This window comes from Hemitrygon akajei, chromosome 9, assembly GCF_048418815.1.
Source record: "Hemitrygon akajei chromosome 9, sHemAka1.3, whole genome shotgun sequence".
Taxonomy (NCBI): Eukaryota; Metazoa; Chordata; class Chondrichthyes; order Myliobatiformes; family Dasyatidae; genus Hemitrygon; species Hemitrygon akajei.
This window is the reverse complement of record NC_133132.1, coordinates 152,156,520-152,180,807: the sequence shown is the minus strand read 5'-3', so window position 1 is coordinate 152,180,807 and position 24,288 is coordinate 152,156,520. Positions and strand designations below refer to the sequence as shown.

Below are 24,288 nucleotides of genomic sequence, written 5' to 3'. Positions count from 1 at the left end.
CTCATTTAAAAACTCTGTTATATTGTTATTTCCTACTTGTTATTTATTGCTATTTATTTATATCTGCATTTGTACTGTTTGCTTACAGTTCCTGACATTTAGTTACTGTTTTATAGATCTGCTAAGTACGCCCGCAACAAAGGAGTCTCAGGATTGGATGTGGTGACATGTATGCACTCTGATAATAAATTTTACTTTGAACTTTGAAGAGTCTAAAAATGAGAAGAGTCATAATCTCTCTTGTTAATACCAATAATACTCCCAATTTAGTACACCAGACAGATTCTGTCTTCTCTCCTAAAGTTTAGAGATGGTGACTGAGTTATGCCATGAGCTCCATTTTGCATTAGGGGAAAAATTAATACCTGATATAAAACTCTGCAGATGACCACAAAGCAATGGGAACCTTCCTGGTCATGTCAAGATACATCTGCCAGTTTGTAGTCCATTCCTGCGTCAGAATCAGGTTTAATAACACTAATGTATGTCTTGTGGCAGCAGTATTTTGCAAAATATAATAGTAAAAGAAAAAAACATAAATTATAATAAAAAATATATGTCAAAATTAAATAAGTCGTGCAAAAAGCGAGTAGAAAATTGAAAATAGTAGGGTAGTGTACATGGGTTCCTTGTCCTTTCGGGAATATGATGGCGGAGAGGAAGAAGCTGTTCCAAAAATGTCAAGTGTGCATCTACAGGCTCCTGTACCTCCTCCTTCATGGGGGGAATGAAAAGAGGGCATGTCCTGGGTTATGTGGGTCCTTGCTGATGGATGCTGCCTTTTGTCGTTTGAAGATGTCCTCGATGCTGAGGAAGCTAGTACTAGTGATGAAGCTGGCTGAGTTTACAACGTTTCTGCAGGCTTTTCTGATCCTGTGCGCTGGCCCCTCCATACCACAGGGCAATGCGATCGGTCGGAACACTCTCTTTGATACATCTGGAGAAATCTGTAAGAGTATTTGGTGCCATGCCAAATCTCCTCAAACTCCTAGTGAAATATAGTGGCTGCTGTGCCTTCTTTGTAATTGTTGGGTCCAGGATAGATCTTCAGAGAAGTTGACGTCCGGGAACTTGAAGTTGTTCACCTTTTCCACTGCCGATCCCTCGATGAGCATTGGTATGTTTTCCCTCAACTTCCCCTTCCTGAAGTCCATAATCAATTCCTTGGTCTTACTTACATTGAGTGCAAGGTTGTTGTTGCAACACCACTCACCAGGCTGACCTATCTCACTGCCTCCACTTCACCACCTGAACCTCTGCCAACAGTCATGGGTGTAGAGAGAGCAGGGCAGTGGGGCTAAGCATACGTCCTTGAGGTGCCCCAATGTTGATTGTCAGCATTGGAGCACCTCAATGATCAGAGATGTTATTTCTGATCTGCACCGACTGTGGTCTCCTGATGAGGAAGCCAAGGATCCAATTGCAGAGGGAGGCACAGAGGATCAGGTATTGGGGCTTGTTGATTAGTACTGATCTTATGATGGTGTTGAACGCTGAGCTGTAATCAGTAAACCGCAGCCTGATGTAGATATTGCATTGCTACCATATTTATCATGTAAGCAGAGAAAAACTAAGACAACTGATTACGTAGCAGAATTTTCACCAGATATCTGGTTTCTAGGAGTTCTGTCATTTTAGTCTGTCCCCATTTAATTATGATGGCTTTATGTAGGATGGCTGAACACAGTCACGACCAGGCACTGCTAATCATGGAAATGGCATTTACAATATTCTCTACGTAAGGCATTGGACAAGGACCCTCTAGTAAGTACGCAGATAGCACAAAATTGGTGAAGTTGTGAACAGTCAAAGAACATAGCAGGATATAGATCAGTTACAGTTATGGGAGGAGAAATAACAGATGTTTAATCTGTGGAAGTGTGAGGGTTTGCACTCTGAGGGGTCAAATGTAAGGGTAAAAAATACAGTTAATGGCAGGACTTTTCACAGCAGATCCTTGGGTTTCAAGTCCATAGCTGTCTGAAAGTGGCAAACATGTAGATAGAGTGTAAAAAAAAAGCATACAGCATACTTGCTTGCCTTCACTTCAAAGGGAAAAGAGTATAAGAGTCAGAAAGTTGTAAAAAAAAACGCCAGTTAGGCCTCACTTGGGATATTGTGTGCAGTTCTAGTTACCCCATTACAGGAAGTGTGTGGAGGCTTTGTATGTTGTATGTTGTTCGTCCTTCGGAGTCGAAGACGACCACGACTTCTGTCAGGTGGAGGGTTTGTGACTGTGGGTCCGGAGGTGACTGGTGAGGCCAATCCGGGCCCTGAAAGCTCGCCCACATGTGGGACACATGAGGGTAGGTGCTGCAGTGGAAGTGGAGGTAGCTCGAGCCCTGCGCGCGGCGCATTTCCTCTGAGCCTCTGCGGTGCGTCTGATTTCTGCTGCATACGCTCCATTAGTGGTCCTGCTCCACTAGGTTGGGCGGTCCAGAGCAAGTGATTCCCAGCTACTGGGATTGATGTTGAGGTCTTTGAGGGACACTTTGAGGCAGTCTTTGAAACGTTTCTTCTGCCCTCCAACTGAGCGCTTACCCTGGCTCAGCTCTCTATACAGCAGCTGTTTTGGTAGTCGACTGTCAGACATCCTGATGACATGGCCAACCCATCTGGCTTGCGGTTTCTGTAGGAGGGTGTAGACGCTGTGAGTGCTAGCCCGCTCCAGGACCTCCGTGTCTGGGACTTTGTCTTGCCATCGTACATGGAGAAGTCTGCGGAGGCAGCTCAAGTGGAAGTGGTTGAGCTGTTTAGCGTGTCTGCTGTAGACAGTCCAGGTCTCGCTGGCATAGAGGAGGGTGGTGAGAACCACTGCTCGGTAGACCTTCAGCTTGGTGGTAAGGCTGAGTCCTCTCCACTCCCATACATTCTCACGGAGTCTCCCAAAGGCGGCACTGGCTTTGGCAATTCTGTTGCTGATCTCTGCATCTATATTCACCGCTCGTGATGGAGTACTGCCCAGATAAGTAAAGCTGTCGACTGCCAGTAGCTTCTGCCCCTTTACTGAGGCTTTAGAGAGGGTTCAAAGGGGTTTACTGGGATGTTATTTGGATTACAGGGTATTATCTATAAGGAGAGGTTAGACAAAGTGCAAATGTTTTATTTTTGGAGTGTTGGAGAACTAATAAAAATTATGAGAGCACGGATAGGGTAAACAGGCAGAATCAATTTTGCAGGGTTGAAAAATTGAATACTAAAGCACATAGCTTTAACATGGGCGGTAGAAAGTTTAAAGGTGATGTGTGGGGCAAGTTGTTTTTAGAAAAAGGCTGTTAGGTGCTGGGTAAACACTGCCAGTGGTAGTAGTGGAGGCATATTAATTTGGCATCATGCTTAGCACAGATATTGCAGGACGAAGAGCTATACTATGTCCAGTGCTATACTATGTAGTTCTATGTAATACACATGGAACTTCGTTCTATAGTAATTTCATGACGTCCTGTACCTAATAAAGTGGCTGCTGAGTGTATATTTGTGATCTTCTGCTGCTGTAGCCCATCCACATCAAGGCTCGACATGTTGTGAGTTTAGAGATGCTCTTTTGCACACCACCGTTGTAATGTGTGGTGATTTGAGTTACTGTTGCCTTCCTGTCAGCTTGAACCATTCAGGCCATTCGTCTCTGACCTCTCTCATTAACAAGGTGTTTTCACCAACAGAACTGCCACTCGCTGGATTTTATTTTGTTTTTGCACCATTCCCTGTCACCTCTAGAGACTGATGTATGTGTAAATCTCAGGAGATCAGCAGTTTCTGAGATACTCAACCCACCCCATCTGGCACCAATAATCTTTCCACTGTCACATTTCTTCCCCATTCTGATGTTTGGTCTAAACAACAACTGAACTTCTTGACCATGTCTGCATGCTTTTATGCATTGAATTGCTGCCACATTAACATGCAGGTGTACAAGTGTAACTAATAAAGAGACCATTGACTGTATGTCAGTATAATAAACGCAAGTTTGATTCTACGGTGCCTAATATGTTGGCAATAGCCCATGGTAGACAAGAGTTATAGAGTCATATAAAAGTACAGCCCAGAAACAGGCCCATTGGCTCATCTGGTCTGTCCCAGACCTTTTAAACTGCCTACTTCCATCGACCTGCACCGACCGGGGTCATAGCCTACTATCCACGTACTTATCTAAAGTTCTCTTATACATTGAAATCATGCTCACATGCACCACTTGTGTTGGCAGCTCTCTCACAACCCTCTGAGTAAATAAGTTTCCCCTCATGGTCCCCTTAAAAATTTTCACCCTTCACCTTTAACCCATGACCTCTAGTTGTAGTCCCACTCAACCTCAGTGGAAAAATCCTGCTTGCATTTACCCCATCTTTACCCTCATAATTTTGTATACCTGTTTCAAATCTCCTCTCTATCTACTACATTCCAAGGAATAAAGTCTTAACCTATTCAGTCTTGTCATCTAACTCAGTTCCCCCAGACCCGACAACATCCTTGTAAATTTTCTCTATATTCTTTCAACTTTGTTTATATCTTTCCTGTAGGTAGGTGACCAAAATTGCACACAATACTCCAAATTAGGCCTCACCAATCTTTTATGCAACTTCAACGTAACACCCCATCTCCTGTACTCAATTTTTGATTTATGAAGGCCAATGTGCCAAAAGCTTTCTTTATGACCCCGTCAACCTGAGACACCACTTTCAATGAATTATGGACCTGTATTCCCAGATCCCTTTGTTCTATCGCACTCCCCAATGCCCTACCGTTCAGTGTGTAAGACCTACCCGGCTTGGTCCTACCGAAGTGCAACACGCTGCTTTTGTCTGCATTAAATTCCATCTGCCATTTCTCAGCCCATTTTTCCAGCTGCTCCAGGTCAATGAGAGACTTCCTTGCTGTCCATTTCACCTCCAATCTTGGTGCCATCTGCAAGTTTGCTTATCCCACTGTTAATACTATGAGCACAGTTAAACTGTAAATGTGTGGCTCCTTGCTTTAATGAACTGTTGTGTCACAGCTGTCTCAATGTGATGTCATTGGTAACGTCTACAAACAGCCACAGAAAATATTTTTCACACTACCCACTCTTGTATGTAAACATGCATTTAATAACACAATAAACAGTAAAAATGCCTGTGGAAGAAAGTAGCCTGAAGAAAATGTGAGGCCTCCAGAGAATGAGACCAATGAATTAGTATCAGGGAACAATGGAATGGTAAATAAGTTAAATCAATTATTTTGCCTCAGATTTCTCTGTAGAGGACATGGGAAATGTCACCATTGTAATAACAGTTGACATGGATGAACTTGTAAAAATCCCAATCACAAGGGATAAATTATTACAGAAACAGTGGTGGTAGACTGCTTGCTTAGCATGCGAGAGGTATTGGGATTGATGGCTGCATTCGGTTATAACACAGTGGTTAGCACAATGCTATTACAGCTCAGGACATTCAGGAGCTCAGATTTCAATTCCAGTGCCGTTCTGTAAGTCGTTTGAATATTCTCTCAGTGGAACGCATGGGTTTTCCCTGGGCGCTACAGTTTCCTCCCACAGTCGAAAGACATACCGCTTTCTAGGTTAATTGGTCATTGTAAATTGTCCTGTGACTAGGTTTGGGTTAATCGTGTTTGTTGGGATTGCTGGGGTGGCAATGGCTCAAACGGCCGGAAAGGGCCGACTCAGTACAGCATCGTTAAATAAAGAATAAATCAATCTTGACAAATGCATGGGGTGAAAGGCACACAAATTGCCAGGACCCATTGGCCTGCAACCAACCGTCCAAAGGACGTGGCTGAAGTGACTGTAGATCTGTTGGTTGAAAATCTTCAGAGCTCAATAAACTGGAAATGTGACAGTGAATGCGACTCCCTTGTTCAAAAGGAGAGGAGGACAGTAAATGGAGCAATATAGGCCAGTTAGTTTAATATACAACAATCAAAGAGAAAATAACTAGTTCTTCAGGAAAGGAGAATAGAATCAAATCAAGTCAACACAAGTTTATTAAAGGTTAATCATAGAAAATCTACAACACTATACAGAAACCTTTCGGCCAACAAAGCTGTGCCAAACATGTCCTTAGCTGAGAAATTACCTAGGGTTACCTATAGCTCTCTATTTTTCTGAGCTCCATCTACCTGTCCAGGAGTCTCTTAAAAGACCCTATCATATCCACCTCTACCTCTGTTGCCGGCAGCCCATTCCACGCACTCACCACTCTCTACGTAAAAAACGTACCCCTGACATCTCCTCTGCACCTACTTCCAAGCACCTTAAAACTGTGCCCTCTTGTGCTAGCCATTTCAGCCCTGGGATAAAGCCTTTGACTTTCCACATAATCAATATCTCTCATCATTTTATACACCTCTATCAGGTCACCTCTCATCTTCTGTCACTCCAAGGAAAAAAAGGCCAGTTCACTCAACCTATTCTCACAAGGCATGCTCCCCCAAACCAGGCAACATCCTTGTCAATCTCATCTGTGCCCTTTCTATGGTTTCCACATCCTTCCTGTAGTGAGGCGACCAGAACTGAGCACAGTATTCCAAGTGGGGTCTGACCAGAGTCCTATAGAGCTGCAACATTACCTCTTGGCTCCCAAACTCAATCTCATGGTTGATTAAAGCCAATGCACCATAGGCTTTCTTAACCAGAGTCAACCTGCGCAGCAGCCTTGAGTGTCCTATGGACTCGGACCCCAAGATCCCTCTGATCCTCCACACTGACAAGAGTCTTACCATTAATGCTATATTCTGCCACCATATTTGACCTACCAAAATGAACCATCTCACAATTATCTGGGTTGAACTCCATCTGCCACTTCTCAGCCCAGTTTTGCAACCTATCAATGTCCTGCTGTAACCTCTGACAGCCCTCCACAGTATCCACAACACCTCCAACCTTTGTGTCATCAGCAAATTTACTAACCCATTCCTCCACTTCTTCATCCAGGTCATTTATAAAAATCACAAAGAGTAAGGGTCCCAGAACAGATCCCTGAGGCACGCTACTGGTCACCGGCCTCCATGCAGAATATGATCCATCTACAACCACACTTTGCCTTCTGTGGGCAAACCAGTTCTGGATCCACAAAGCAAGGTCCCCCTGGATCCTATGCCTCCTCACTTCCTCAATAAGCCTTGCAAGGGGTACCTTATCAAATGCCTTGCTGAAATCCATATACACTATATCTACTGCTCTACCTTCATCAATGTGTTTAGTCACATCCTCAAAAAATTCAGTCAGGTTCATAAGGCACGACCTGCCTTTGACAAAGCCATGCTGACTTTTCCTAATCATATTATGCCTCTGCAAATGTTCATAAATCCTGCCTCTCAGGATATTCTCCATCAACTTAGCAACCACTGAAGTAAGACTCACTGGCCTATAATTTCGTGGGCTATCCCTACTCCCTGTCTTGAATAATGAACAACATCCGCAACCCCCCCAATCCTCCGGAATCTCTCCCGTCCCCAATAATGATGCAAAGATCATCGCCAGAGGCTCAGCAATCTCTTCCCTTGCCTCCCACAGTAGTAGGCCAGACAGCATCTACGGGAGGAAGCTGGCAGAACTCAGCAGGCCAGACAGCATCTATGGGAGGAGGCTGGCAGTCCTTTTCAGGCTGGAGTGATGTAACTAGTGGAGGGATCAGTTCTTGGCCCTCAGTCATTTACTAGTTACTATTAATGACCTAAAGGAGGAAAACATAAAGGTTTCCAAGTTTACTGATGATACAAAGATGGGTGAAAAGGCTTTCGGCAATGAGGACGTTGTAATACTGTAACAATGTATAGTTCTGAAGATCTAACCCATGTTCAGTGAGTTGAGGTGTTGAGGGCTAAAGATCAAAACTGTGAAGAGTGAGTCCTGAGGTCAACACCCAGAGGCTGATGAAGTCCAAAGGGCAAAGCCGGAGGTAGAAATCCAGAGCTTGGCAAGCCCAGAGATGGAGAGCCCGAAGGTTGGTGTGTATGGAGTCAGAGGCCTGGAGGCTGAGTCCACTAGTCTAGATCAGGGAGTGGAGGTTGGTGGCCCAACGTCTACGAGTCTGAGAGTCTGCACTGCAGACTAGTCAAGGACTGCAGACTCCGAGGCAACCTGTCCTGCGGTTGAAGTTCTGTCTGTGTGAGAAAAGTGCTCGCTTTTGCTGTTGTTTTGTTTTGTTCTGTTGTTGCTTCTTATGTTGTTCTGCTGAACATTGTGGGCATGCCATGTTGGCACTGGAATGTGTGGCAACAGTTATGGACATCCCCAATACTTTCTTGGATGTGTTGGTGATTAATGAAAAAAAACATGTTTCATAGTCTGTTTTGATGTACACGTGACAAATAAATCTGAATCTGAAAGACATTGCGACTGGTTGAAAACTAGAAAATAGAGTTTAATGTGAAGACGTGTGAGGTCATGCACTTTAGTAAGGGAAATCCACAGACCATAAGACCATACGTTACAAGAGTAGAATTAGACCATTTGGCTCATCGAGTCTTCTCCGCCATTTCATCATGGCTGATCCAATTTTCCTCTCAACCCCAATCTCCTGCCTTCCCTGTGTATCATGCCCGGACCAGTCAAGAATCTATTAACCTCTGCCTTATATAAACATATCCATAGATGCCCTTGGCAAAGAATTCCACAGATTCACCAATCTCTGGCTAAAGAAATTCCACCTCATCTCCATTCTAAAAGGATGCCCCTCTATTCTAAGTCTGTGTCCTCTGGTCTTATACTCTGCCATCATTGGAAACATCCTCTCCACATCCACACTGTCAAGACCTTTCCCCATTTAATAGGTTTCAATGAAGTCACCCCCTCATTCTTCTAAATTCCATTGAATACTGGCCGGGAGCCATCAAACACTCTCCATATGACAAGCCTTTCAAACCTGGAATCGTTTTCGTGAAACTTCTTTGAACCCTCTCCAGTTTCAGCACCTCCTTTCTAAGATAAGGGGCCTCAAACTGCTCACAATATCCCAGTGAGGCTTCACCAGTGGTTTATAAAGTCTCAACATTACATCCTTGCTTTTATGTTTAGTCCTCCTGAAATGAATGATAACACCGTCTTTGCCTTCCTCACCACAGACTCAACCTGAAAATTAACCTTTAGGAAATCCTGCACAAGGACTCCCAAATCCCTTTGCACCTCACATTTTTGTATTTTCTCTCTATTTAGAAAATAGTCAACCTTTCATTTCTTCTACTAAAGTGCATAGCCATACACTTTCTGAAACTGTATTTCATCTGCCACTTCTTTGCCCATTTTCCTAATCTGTCTAAGTCTTTCTGCAGCCTCTCTTTTTCCTCAAAACTTCCAGCCCCTCCACCTACCTTCATATTGTCTGCAAACTTTGCAACAAAGCCATCAATTCCATCATCCAAATCATTGACATATACAGGTGTTTTCCCCCCCCCCCACAAAGGTAGAGCATTCCTATGAAACCTTTCTTAAGCCGAAATGGCATAAAGCGAAGAACCATTAACTTATATGGGAAAAATATTCTTGAAAGCAAAAATCCTCTTTGTAATGCGAAAACAGGTTACTGATGTAGGTCTTTCGTAAAAGTGAAGTGGCGTAAAGCGAACATTCGTAAAGCGGGGGACACCTGCAATGTAAAATGAATCGGTCCCAACATAGACCCCTATGGAACACCACTAGTCACCGGCAGCCAATCCGAAAAGACTCCCTTTATCCCCACTTTTTGCCTCCTGCCAATCAGCCACTGCTTTATCCATGCTAGAATCTTTCCTGTAATACCATGGGCCTGTAGCTTGTTAAGCAACCTCATGTGTGGCAGCTTGTCAAAGGCCTTCTGAAAATCCAAGTACACAACATCAAACGATTCTCCTTTGTCTATCTTGCTTGCTATTTTTCACAGATTTGTCAGGCAGTGATTTTCCCTTGAGGAAACCATGCTGACTTTGGCCTATTTTATCATGTACCTCTAAGTACCCTGAAACCACATCTTAAACAATTGACTCTATTATATGCCCTCTCTTTGGCTCTGACTTCCCTTGTTAGCCATGGTTGTGTCATCTTGCCTTCAGAACACCTCTTACTCTTTGGGATTGTATATATCCTGTGTCTCCTGAATCATATCCAGAAATTCCAGCTATTGATACCCTGCCATCATCCCTGCCAGTGTTCATTTACAATCATTTCTGGCCAACTCCTCTCTCATGCCTCTGTAATCCACTGTAATACTGATACATCTGAATTTAGCTTCTCCTTCTCAAATTTCAGGGTGAATTCGATCATATTATTGTCCTTATTATGGTCCATTATAGTCCCTAAGGTTTACTTTACCTAAGCTGTCTAATCAGTTCTGGTTCATTGCACAACACCCAATCCAGAATAGCTGATCCCCAAGTGGGCTTAACCATGAGCTGCTCTAAAAAGTCATCTCATAGGCATTCTAGAAATTTCCCCTCTTGGAAGCTCACACAAACCTGATTTTCCCAATCTACCTGCATATTAAAATCCTCCATGACTGTGGTAAGATTGCACTTTTGGCATGCATTTTCTATCACCCGTTGTAACTTGTAGACCACATCCTTACTGCTGCTTGGGGGTCTGTATATAACTCCAGTCAGGGCCTTTTTACCCTTGCAGTTCCTTACCTCTATCCAAAATGACTCAACACTTTCCGACTCTATTTCACCTTTTTCTAACGATTTAATTTCATTTTTTACCAACAGAGCAACACACCCTCTCTGCCTTCCTGCCAGTCCTTTTGATACAATGTGTTACCTTGAACGTTAAGCTCCCAGCTACAGTCTTCTTTCAGCCATGATTCAGTGATGCCTACAGCATCATACCTGCCAATCTGTACCTGTGTCACTAGTTCATTTACCTTATTCTGTATACTGCACACATTCAGTCCTGTATTCACACTTACTGAGTTTGTTCTCCTTTTACTTTGCTACTCATCTCGTTGATTGCAACTTTGCCCTATCGCAAGCCGTTCCTTGCTAGGAGCCTTACTACACACTGCATCTGTTTGTAACCCAACTACTTCATCTTCCGCACTGTCACTCTTGCTCCTATCCCCCTGCCAAATTAGTTTAAACCCACCCGAACAACTCTAACCAACCTGCCCACAAGGATACCAGATCCCGTGGGGTTCAGATGTAACCTGCCCTTTTGTATAGGGTCATACCTTCCCAATGAGAAGAGTTCCCAACGATGCAAAAATCTGAACCACTGCCCCTGCACCAGTTCCTCAGCCATGCATTCACCTGCCAAATCATCTTATTCATACCCACACTAAAGTGCGGCACAGGCACCAATCCAGGGATTACTACCCTGGTGTAGTAATCTCAGTTTCTCAGCTTTCTACCTAGCTCTCTAAGATATCTCTTCAGGACCTCCTCACCTTGTCTACCAATGTCATTAATGCAATATGTACCGTGACTTCTGACCACTCACTCTCACCCTTGAGAGCGCTATAGACATGATTGGAAACATCCCTGATCCTGGCACCAGGGAAGCAACATACCATCCAGTTATCTCTATCATGCTCACAGAACCTTGTCTCTGTTCTTCTGACTAAGGACCAACCTACCAACACTTCACCTCTCTGCTCTTCTGAGCCACAGTATCAGACACAGTGCCAGAGACCCAGTCACAGTGCCCCCCCCCGGTAGGTCGTCCCCTTCAATAGTATCTAAAATTATATACTTATTATTGAGAGGAACGGCCACAGGTGTACTCTGGACTGTCTGTGCATTTCCCTTCCTTCTCCTGACAGTTACCTATGCCCTGCAAACAAGGGGTAACCACCTCCCTGTATCTCCTGCCTATCACCTCCTCATTCTCCAAAAGGCAGATTACTAAGCAAAAAATGATGTTCAGGTAAGCTATATGTTTTAGTGCGTAAATCACTAATATTTCGCAGGCAGGTCCAACAGAGGACAGATGGTATTTTGACCTTTATTGTAAAGTGGTTAGACTTTAAGGATAGGGAGGTTTTACTGAGTGTTGATGAGGCTTCTGTACGTTTGGACAACTGTTTACAGCTTTCTTCTTTTGGAAGCAGCCCAAAGGAGACTCACCACGTTAATTCCGGGGATGAGTGGCTTGCCCTATCAAAGAAAGCAGCTATTTTGGGATTGTATTCCCTTGTGTTTAGAAGAATAAGAGGTGAATTTATTCAAACATGCAAGATCCTGGGGGGGGGGGGGGGGGGCATCCATACCTGGAGACGTTTTCGCAAGTGGGACAGTCAGCAACAAGAGATAGCTACAAAGTAAGTGACTGTCATTTAAACTGAGAAGTGTAGAAATACCATCGCTCAGAGGGTAGTGAATCTCTGGAAGTGTCTGGCCCTGAGGGCAATGAGAGCCCAATTATTTGATGCATTTAATGTGCAAATAGATAAGTATTCGAAGACTTGAAGAATTGAACATTATTGGGAACTGACATAGAAGAGGAGCAGAGACTAGTAAAGATCAGCGACGATCATATGAAATGGGGCCTGGTTGCCTACTCCTGTCCTATTTTGGATACTCTCACCATATATTCATGGTGATTATTTATTTATTTATTTATTGGGATACGCACAGAATAGGCTCTTCCAGCCTTTTGCACCATGCAGCCCATCAGCACCCCAATTTAATCCCAGCCTAGTCACTGGACAATTCCAATGACCAATTAACCTGCCAACCGGTACAACTTAACTGCTAGTGCTTAAGAAAGCATACGGTGCATTGACCTTCATCAATCGTGGGATTGAGTTCAGGAGCCGAGAGGTAATGTTGCAGCTATATAGGACCCTGGACAGACTCCACTTGGAGTACTGTGCTCAGTTCTGGTCGCCTCACTACAGGAAGGATGTGGAAACTGTAGAAAGGGTGCAGAGGAGATTTACAAGGATGTTGCCTGGATTGGGGAGCATGCCTAATGAGAATAAGTTGGGTGAACTCGGCCTTTTTTCCTTGAAGCGACGGAGGATGAGAGGTGACCTGATAGAGGTGTATAAGATGATGAGAGGCATTGATCGTGTGGATAGTCCGAGGCTTTTTCCCAGGGCTGAAATGGCTAGCACAAGAGGGCACAGTTTTAAGAGGTACAGAGGAGAAGTCAGGGGTAACTTTTTTATGCAGAGAGTGGTGAGTGTGTGGAATGGGCTGCCGGCAATGGTGGTGGAGGCAGATACGATAGGGTCTTTTAAGAGACTCCTGGATAGGTATATGGAGCTCAGAAAAATAGAGAGCTATAGGTAACCCTAGGTAATTTCTCAGCTAAGGACATGTTCGGCACAGCTTTCTGGGCCGAAGGGCCTGTATTGTGCTGTAGGTTTTCTATGTTTCTATGTCTTTACACTGTGGGAGGAAACTGGAGCTCCCGGAGCAGATTTACATGGTCACAGGGGAGAATTGAACCCATGTCGCTGGTACTATAAAGTGTTATACCAACCACTACGCTACTGTGCATAACCAACATCCTATGGTAGAAGTGAATGAATATTTAATATCTCCTTAAGATACCTGAATATATGTGAAGTCTTTAAAGAACACATGACTTACTTGAGGTAAAGACTACTTACTTGTTGACGTAACTGCAACATGAATCACAGTGACTGTAATCGCATAATCCCATATCTGTTCTTTAACTACCCCAGCAAACAGCAGCCCACACGCAAAGTAGGTCAACTCCATTGAGATCAGATTGACTAAAAGACAAGAAAGCCAAGTAACTCAGCTATTTATGTCACATTAAAAGCAAACATAATCATTTGGCATTGTAATGTAATGAAGTAGAGGAAATTTGTTCTCGGAGTTCGATGTAGGAAGATCAAGGCAATTCATTTCACTAATGTAAGAATTTATTACAAGTCATCATTCGGTAAAAGAATTGAAAATTTCAATCTAAGACTTTAATGACAGTATCAAGGTATGTATCATACATAGTAGATAATCAGCAGATTAATGGAACCAACTTAAATCATCTATTGGTCCTAGATAAATCAAAGTGCTGAGCTGTGAAATAATTAACCATATGGCAGGACATGGTTTCTGTAATAGTGTTAAGGCTCTTAATGATTTGAAAATATTTTTTATTATTTAAGTATGTTTTACATTGAATTCAAAGATTTAGAATGAGATGAAACAATAGGGCCTATTAGGGACCAGAAAGATGACCTATGTGTGGAGGTGGAGACAATGAATAAGATTCCAATTGAATACTTCGTAAATTTCTCCGAGAAGAGGGGAATTTTGTCAACATGGTTAGAAAGAACAGTGGTGAAATTTTGATTGTGAAGTAGATGCTAAAAGAGGATGAATTAAGGGCTTTTAGCAACTTTAAAAATGGACAACTCACCAGGCCTGGATGATATATATACCTGACTGTTAAAGAAGCAGGAGAGGAGGCTTTGATCACCTTTTTCCAGTCCTTCCTGATTATAACAATGGTACCAGAGGACTGGAGGATACCTACAGTACATTGTGTCATTGTTTAAAACAGTGAAAAGTATAAACTAAAGTAATCACAAGCCAGTTCGGTCAAATTTAGCATTGGAGATATTATTAGAATCCATACTCTGGGACAATGTAACTCTGCTTAGAAGTTTACAGATTTATCAAAAAGAAACAGGATGGAGAGCCAAGCCTGACTGAGTTGATTTCACTATTTGAAGTGGTAATAAGAAGGATCAGTGAGAATGGTGCATCAGTCTACATGGATTTCAGCAAAGCTTTTTTTTTAAACAAGCTCTTCCATGATAAGTTGCTCAAAGCTGTAACTGTGCATGACAGGAACAGTGGCAAACTTTATCCAAAATGGGGCAGTCAAATCCCTACCCCTACTCAGATGGTGGTAGGGATGCAGACCTCATTCCCCAGTTGAGTGCTAGAGGCAGAAACACTCATCACATTTGAACCGTACTTGAATGTGTAATTAAAGAGCTTTCATCTAGTGCTGGAAGCTGGGACTCACCTGACTGGATCGTTCTTGACCGTCACAGACTAAGAACAGAACTGGCCCGAATCAAAACAGAAAACATTAAGAAATATACCAAAAGGTCAATCGTTGGACCTGAATGTCATTTTAAGTTCAGATAAATCATATTTTTCTGTTTTTTTAATTTTAGATTTTAGTATTGGTTTAACATAATTATATATTCATATTTAAGATTAATAAAATTGGTATGATTCAAATTAACTTTCTTTGCTACATGACAATTAGATTTTCTTGTCATCCCCTAGGAATTCAATATCTCCGGACTGCTCTTCTTCCCCCAGGACATGGTAGATTGGTATCTGGGGTGTTAAAATAGTAGAGCACCATTTTGGGGGGAAATTAGGATTAACAGTTGATACTGCAGATCTAAGTATCCAGAAAACAATGTTCCAGGATCACGCAATGCTTCTTGGAAGGGTGAAGACTTACTGAGGGAAGTTCCCTTCCATATTTTCTCTAATGTTATACCCAATAAAATAAGCATATTCCAATATTCACTGTGACTCCCATTTCAAGCATCATCAATATTAGCTAATGTAAGTCACAGTGGTGTTTGCTAGAGCAAGCTGTCCATCTCGTCTCACACAACATCCCAGCTGACGTGCCAAGAATTTACGCACCATCTTATTCAAGTATAACAACGACAGTAACACACAAATGAAAACTTGAGACATGGCCTGTGTGCACTCTTGGCTGAAACAGGACAAATCCGTAAGACATAACAGCGGAATTAAGCCATTCTGCCCATCAAGTCTGCTCTACCATTTGTTCATGGCTGATCCATTTCCCTCTCAACCCCTTTTTACTGCCTTTCCCCGTAACCTTTCATGCCCTGACTTATTAATTTTCTCCTTCAATACACCCAAAGGCCTGGCCTCCACAGCTGAACGTGGTTACAAATCTATAGATTCCCCATCCTCTGCATAAAGAAATTCCTGCTCATCTCCATTTTTAATGGAGTCTCTCTATATTGAGGTTGAATTGAATTGAATTGCCTTTATTTCTTACATCCTTCACATACATGAGGAGTAAAAATCTTTATGTTACGTCTCCATCTAAACGTGCAATGTGCAATCATTGTAATTTATAATAATTTATCATAAATAGAACAGTCAATGTAATATAGAGTACAGTCAAGTCAGTGTGAGTTCATCAGTCTGACGGCCTGGTGGAAGAAGCTATCCCGGAGCCTGTTGGTCCTGGCTTTTCTGCTGCGGTACCGTTTCCCGGATGGTAGCAGCTGGAATAGTTTGTGGCTGGGATGGCTTGGGGCCCCAATGATCCGACGGGCCCTTTTTACACACCTGTCCTTGTAAATTCCTGAATCATGGAAGTTGATTCTGTAGTTTACAACTACAGATGCACTGGGCTGTCCGCACCGCTCTCTGTAAAGTCCTGCGATTGAGGGAGGTACAGTTCCCATACCAGGCAGTGATGCAGCCAGTCAGGATGCTCTCAATTGTGCCCCTGTAAAAAGTTCTGAGGATTTTGGGGCCCATACCAAACTTCCTCAACCGTTTGAGATAAAAGAGGCGCTGTTGTACCTTTTTCACCACACAGCTGGTGTGTGCAGGCTATGTGAGGTCCTCGGTCATGTGGAAGCCGAGGAACTTGAAGCTGTTTACCCTCTCAACCCCAGATCCATTGATGTCAATAAGGGTTAGCCCATCTCCATTCCTCCTGTAATCCACAACCAGCTCCTTTGTTTCTGCGACATTGAGGAAGAGGTTGTTTTCTTGACCCCACTGTGTCAGAGAGGTGACTTCTTCCCTGTAGGCCACCTCGTTATTGTTTGAGATAATGTAGTGTCATTGGCAAATTTAGTTAGCAGATTGGAGCTGTGGGTGGCGATGCAGTCATGGGTATACAGGGAGTAAAGGAGGGGACACAGTACGCAGCCTGAGGGGCTTCTGTATTGAGAGTCAGAGGATTGAAGGTGAGGGAGCCCACTCTTACAACCTGCCGGCAATCTGACAGGAAGTCCAGGATCCAGCTGCAAAAGGCAGGGTCAAGGTCGAGTTCTCTGAGTTTCTTGTCATGTCTGGATGGAACTATGGTATTGAATGCTGAACTGTAGTCCAAGAACAGCCCTCTGACCTGGACTCCCCCACTACAGGAAATATCCTGTCCACGTCCACTCTATCTAGGCCTTTCACGTTCGATAGGTTTCGATGAAATCCCCACTCATTCTTGCAGGTTTCAGCGCTTACAGTCTCAGAGCCTTCAAACGCTCCTCATATGATAAGCCTTTCAATCCCAGAATCATTTTCCTCAACCTTCTCAGAACCCTCTCTAAGGTTAGCATATCCTTTTGTAAGTAAGTGGCCAAAACTCCAAGAGAGGGCTCACCGGTGCTCAACATTACATCCTTGCTTTTATGTTCCAGACTTCTAGAAAGATCTAAGTTATATTTGACTTCCTCAACCTGCAAGTTAACCTTTAGAAAATCCTGCATGATGATGCCCAAGTCCCCTTGCATCTTAGATTTTTGTATTTTCTCCTTGTTTAGAAAATAGTTTGGACCTTTGTTCCTTCTACTGAAGACCATAAGCATAAACTTCCTGACACTGAATTCCATCTGCCACTTCTTTGCCCATTCTTCTAATCTGTTTGAGTCTTTTTGCAGCACCCCCCCCCCCCCCCCCCCGCTTCTTCAACACTACCTGCCCCGCCACCTATTTACATATCATCCACAAACCTGGCCACAAAGCCATCAATTCTGTCATCCAAATCTTTGACATACAATGTAAAACAAAATGGTCCCAACACCAATCCCTGTGAATCACCACTAGTCACCAGCAGCCAATTAGACAAGGTTCTCTTTATTCCCATTCTTTGTCTCCTGCCAATTAGCCAATGCTTTATCCATGCTAGTATCTTTCCTGTAATACTATGGCATCTTATCTTACTAAGCAGCCTCATGTGCAGCACCTTGTCAAAGGCCTTCTGAAAATCCAAGTACACAACATCCATCGATTCTCTTTTGTCTATTCTGCTTGTTATTTCCTCAAGGAACTCCCTTCAAGAAACCATGATGACTTTGGCGTATCTTACCATGTGCCCCCAAGTACCCCAAAATCCCATCCGTAACTATCAACTCCCAACCACTGAGGTCAGAGTAACTGGCCTATGATTGTCTTTCTTCTGCCTTTCTCCCTACTTGAAGAGTTGAGTGACCCTTGCAATTTTCCAGACCTCAGGAACTATATCACAATAACTGATTCTTAAAAGATCATTACTAATGCCTTCACAATCTCTTCAGTTGGGCTTACCTTCCTACTTCATCTTTTCCCTCTTTATGGCTTTTTCAGATGCTTTCTGTTGGTTTTCAGAAGCTTTCCGATTCTCCAACTTTTGCACTATTATATGCCCCCTTTTTGTTCTTATGTTGATTTTGATTTCCATTGTCAGCAATGGTTGTGTCATCCTGCCTTTAGGATACTTCTTCTTTGTGATGTATCTATCCTGTGCAGATGCAGTTCAATGTGGATAAATGTGAGGTTATCCACTTTGGTGGCAAGAACAGGAAGGCAGATTACTATCTAAATGGAGTCAAGTTAGGAAAAGGGGAAGTACAACGAGATCTGGGTGTCCTTGTTCATCAGTCACTGAAAGTAAGCATGCAGGTACAGCAGACAGTGAAGAAAGCTAATGGCATGTTGGCCTTCATAACAAGGGGAGTTGAATATAGGAGCAAAGAGGTCCTTCTACAGTTGTACAGGGCCCCGGTGAGACCACACCTGGAGTATTGTGTGCAGTTTTGGTCTCCAAATTTGAGCAAGGACATTCTTGCTATTGAGGGAGTGCAGCGTAGTTTCACGAGGTTAATTCCAGGGATGGCGGGACTGTCATATGTTGAAAGATTGGAGTGACTGGGCTTGTATATTTAGAAGGATGAGAGGGGATCTGATTGAAACATATAAGATTATTAAGGGATTATGGGGGAGTCCAGAACCACAGGCCACAATAAAGAATAAAAGGTAGGCCATTTAGAACGGAGTTGAGGAAAAACTTTTTCACCCAGAGAGTTGTGGATCTGTGGAATGCTCTGCCTCAGAAGGTAGTGGAGGCCAATTTTCTGGATGCTTTCAAGAAAGAGTTAGATAGAGCTCTTAAAGATAGCAGAGTCAAGGGATATGGGGAGAAGGCAGGAACGGGGTACTGATTGTGGATGATCAGCTATGATCACATTGAATGGCGGTGCTGGCTTGAAGGGCTGAATGGCCTACTCCTGCACCTATTGTCTATTGTCTATTGAATTGCTCCAGAAACTCAAGCTATTGCTTCTCTGCCATCATCCCTGCTAGTGTCCCCTTCCAATCAACTTTGGCCAACTCCTCTCTCATGCCCCCACAATTCCCTTTACTCTACAGTAATATTGATACATTTTACTTTAGCTTCTCCTGCTCACATTGCAGGGAGAATTCTATCTTATTATAGTCACTGCCTCTTAAGGGTTCCTTTACCTTAAGCTCCCTAGTCAAATTTGGTTCATTACACATCATCCAATTCAGATAATCTGATCCCCTAGTGGGCTCAATCACAAGCTGCTCTAAAAAAGCCATTGCATACTCATTCTACAAATTCTTTCTCTTGGGAATGAAAGTCAGCACCAATCTGATTTTCCCAATCTACCTGCATATTGAAAACCCCATAACTATCATAACATTTCCCTTTTGACGAGCATTTTCTAACTCCCATTGTAATTTGTAGCCCACATCCTGGTTACTGTTCAGATGCCTATATGTAACTCCTATCATGACATTTTTACCCTTGCATTTCCTTAACTCTACCCACAAGGATTCTGCATATTCCAATTGTATATCACCTCTTTCTAAGGATTTGATTTCATTTTCATCCTACAGAGCCATGCCACTCCATCTGCCTTCCTGCCTGCCCTTTTGATACAATGTTTATCCTTGTGTGTTTATCTCCCTACTATACTTTTCTTTCAGCCATGATTCAGTGATGCCTACAATGTCACACCTGCCAATTTCTAACTGTGCTACAAGATCATCTAACTTATTCCATATATTGCATGAATTCAAATATAACACCTTCAGTCATGTGTTCATCGCCCTTTTCAATTTTGTCCCCCTGTAACATTGCAGCTCATCCCACTAATTGCAATTTTGCCCTATCATCCACGTGTCCTTCCTGACAGTCTTACTGCACACTGTCCCAGCTTGTATACCAATTGCCCCATCCTCAGCCCAATCACTCTGGTTCCCATACCCATCCCTACCTTTCTAGAGAGCCTGCCTGCAAGCATTTGGTTCCTTTCACGTTCAAGTGTAACCCATTCCTTTTGTACAATTCATAACTTCCCCAGAAGAGAACCATAGAACATTACAGCACAGAAACAGGCCTTTTGGCCTTTCTTGGTTGTGCTGAACCATTTTTCTGCCTAGCCCCACTGACCTGCACCTGATCCATATCCCTCCATACACCTCTCATCCATGTACCTGTCCAAGTTTTTCTTAAATGTCAAAAGTGAGCCCGCATTTACCACTTTATCTGGTAGCTCATTCCACATTCCCACCACTCTCTGTGTGAAGAAGCCCCCCATTAATGTTCCCTTTGAACTTTGCCCCCTTCACCCTTAACCTATGTCCTCTGTTTTTTTTTCCCCCCTAGCCTCAGTGGAAAAAGCCTGCTTGCATTCATTCTATCTATACCCATCATAATTTTATATACCTCTATCAAGTCTCCCCTCGTACTTCTATACTCCAGGGAATAAAGTCCTAACCTATTCAACCTTTCTCGGTAAATCAGTTTCTCAAGTCCCGGCAACATCCTTGTAAACCTTCTCTGTACTCTTTCAACCTTATTAATATCTTTCCTGTAATTAGGTGACCAAAACTGCACACAATACTCCAAATTCGGCCTCACCAATGCCTTATACAACCTCACCATAACATTCCAACTCTTATACTCAATACTTTGATTTATAAAGGTCAATGTACCAAAAGCTCTCTTTACTACCCTATCTACCTGTGATGCCACTTCTAGGGAATTTTGTATCTGTATTCCTAGATCCCTCTGTTCTACTGCACTCCTCAGTACCCTACCATTTACCTTGTATGTTCTACCTTGGTTTTTCCTTCCAAAGTGCAATACCTCACACTTGTCTGTATTAAACTCCATCTGCCATTTTTCAGCCTATTTTTCCAGCTGGTCCAGATCTCTCTGCAAGCTTTGAAAACCTCCCTCACAGTCCACTACACCTCCAATCTTTGTATCATCAGCAAATTTGCTGATCCAATTTACCACATTATCAACCAGATGACAAATCACAATGGACCCAGCACTGATCCCTGTGGCACACCACTAGTCACAGGCCTCCACTCAGAGAGACAATCCTCCACTACCACTCTCTGGCTTCTTCCATTGAGCCAATGTCTAATCCAATTTACTACCTCACCATGTATACCTAGCGACTGAATCTTTCTAACTAACTTCCCATGCAGGACCTTGTCAAAGGCATTACTGAAGTCCATGTAGACAACATCCACTGCCTTCCCTTCATCCACTTTCCTGGTAACTTCCTCGAAAAACTCTAATAGATTGGTTAAACATGACCTACCACACACAAAGCCATGTTGACTCTCTCTAATAGGTCCCTGTCTATCTAAATACTTGTAGATCCTATCTCTTAGTATTCCTTCCAATAATTTACCTACTACCGATATCAAACTTACTGGCCTATAATTTTCTGGATTACTTTTAGAGCCTTATGAGATACCAGTGTTTCAGAAATCTGAAGCCCTGCACTCTGCTGCAGTTCCTCAGCCACATCATCCTATTCTTACCCGCTCTGGCACATGGCACAGGCAGCAATCCAAGGATTACAACCCTATAAGTCCCACTTTTCAGCTTTCTACCTGCCTCCCTAAATTCTTTCTTCAGGACCTCCTCCCTTTTTCCACCTATGACACTGGTGCCAATATGTACCAAGACTTCTTGGCTGTTCAGAATGCCATGGACTCGATCTGTGACCCTGGCATCTGGGAGGTAACATACCACCTGGATGTCTGTATCATGTCCACAGACTCTGATGTATACTCCCTTAACTGGGGAATTCCCTATCACTACCGCAGTTCACTTCTCTCCCACTTCCCTTCAGAACCATAGCGCCAGACACAGTGCCAAAAACCCATTTGCTGCAGCTCCCCCCTTGTAGGTCACCCCTCCAACAGTATCCAAAGCGGAATACTTGAGGGGAACGGCCACAGGGGTACTCTGCAATAGCTGACCATTACCTTCCCCTCTCCTGACTGTCACCCAGTTACCTGCTTCCTGTAACTTAGGGGTAACTACTTCTTTGTAGCTCCTATCTGTTACCTCCTATCTATCACTATTGACACTATCACTCAGTTTCCTATATGAACCAAAGAGAACAACTTGGCCCATTGGAGTCTTTACAACAATTAGTAAAATAGTGTAAGAGATAATCAATGGTGCCATTAAATTGTGCTAAATAGCCCAATTCTGTTCCTATGTCTTATAGTCTAAATAACTTATTCATGGTCTTCTAATTAAAAAGTGGACATTCTGTAAAGCTTTCAAACGATTGTATTCACTCTTTTGAAATATTCCGCAGTTTCACTAACAGTCTGGATGGCCATTTATCAGACTGGACAAAATGAGAGTTCATTACCTACCTACCTTCCCCTTCACCTTCTACCTTTTACTCCTTCCCCTCCCCCACCTCATTATTGTGGCTTCTATCCCCTTCCTTTCAGGTCCTGATGAAGAGTCTTGGCCTGAAGTGTTGGCTCTTTATTCTTCTTATTATATGTTGCCTGACTTGTTGATTTTCTCCACGATTTTATGTGTGGATTTACAACATCTGCAGCGTCTCTTGTATTTATGGGAGTTAAGGTTTTCAGGTAGATGGAGATCATCAGCCTGGGAAGGCAGTCCATCTAAGAGAGGGAAAACTCTGATTTCAAACCTCCGCTGCCTTGCGGCCATACCCACTCATGGGAAAGGCTTCGGGAGTAAACCCTGAGGACAAATCCGGAGCTGGAGTCCCTAAGACAGTCCAATGTTTCCTTCAACCTCGTTCTGGCAACTCCTGCGACAACACTGGTGCCAAGCTGTATCGGTCCTTGCCCTTCCCTTGGACAACATCGGTGGCATGGAGAGGGGAGACTTGCTGCATAGGCAACAGCCGGTCTTCTATACAACCTTGCCCAGGCCTGTTCCCTGGAGAAGACCTTCCAGGCGCAAATCCATGGTCTCACGAGACTAATGGATGCCATACATCACACAAGGTTCCTTAAGGTTGTTATAGCCAGACGAGTTAGTGGGGATAAGTTCCCACTACCTATTAAATGCTCCCAATGGTGTGCACCTCAAATAGCCTCTGCCAACCAAGTCCAGCTCCTGGCTTTCATGTGTGGCTTAGCTACTAAGTCCAGTGGAACTGTTTCTACTGGCAGGAGAAGGTGCAAAGGCAGGTTACTGGTGCCTTAAAAACAGTTGCTTCAGACTCGTGGGGCTCATCAGGCTTGGTTCTCAGTCCGTCTAGGAGAAGGAAATCTCTAATCGCAATCCTCCACTGCCTTGTGGCTATAACCACTCGTAGAGAAGGCTTCAGGAGTAAACCCTGAGGAAAATTCAGAGCTGAAGTAGCCTAAGGCAGTCCTACATTGAGTTCAGTGCTGCTGGTGCCGAACTGTATTGATCGCGGCATGGAGAGAGGGAGCCTGCTGCAAGGGCAACAGCTTGCTCTCCATATCATACTGTCCTGGCTTACATACTGGCTTGCTAGGACGCAATGGCCATTGTTGACCCTGACCAATGGAAGGCCTCCAATGACAGTTAATTATATTTATGAGAATAATTTTATCTTTCCAAATCTGTTTGTATGGTAAAGCATGGAACGGATGTAAAATTTGTAAATAATGGCATACACGAGATCTTACTCAAACTATTGTGAAAAATGTAGAAGTAGAATTAATCACAGAAGAGGCAGGAAGTCATTGTCTTTGAATTAGTGCAACATAACTGTTACGTCAGTTTCCAAATCACCAATAGTAGCATTTAAAAGGAAATTTATTGATAGTGAAATGTTTCAAATATATTGAGGATGCAGTTAACTCTAAATTAAAGTTGAGACATCAATGATTTGATATGCTAATTCCATTTTGCTCTCCATATCTTCAGCATGTTTGTTGTATTTCAGATTTCCCATATCTATTTTTTTTTGTATTTCAATTACCATTGTACGTACACCACTTAAGTCCCTAAATGAAGTTAGGGGATGTTGGTCAATCTAGTATTGTCCATTTTAGTCTAACAGGAAATTTAATTTCAAATATTCTTTCTAACATTCAACTTTA

The 24,288-nt window shown here is 43.1% G+C and overlaps 1 protein-coding gene across 3 annotated transcripts in view; it reads right to left on the bottom strand.

Moving 5' to 3' along the window:
* The window catches only part of tmem244 (transmembrane protein 244), a 95,564-nt gene that overhangs the window by 36,163 nt on the left and 35,113 nt on the right, over positions 1 to 24,288 (bottom strand). For all 3 annotated transcript variants that reach the window (XM_073057315.1, XM_073057314.1, XM_073057317.1), the window contains one exon: positions 13,524 to 13,649. In XM_073057315.1, coding sequence (XP_072913416.1) covers positions 13,524 to 13,649 — 126 coding nt within the window. The remainder of the gene's footprint in view (positions 1 to 13,523; positions 13,650 to 24,288) is intronic.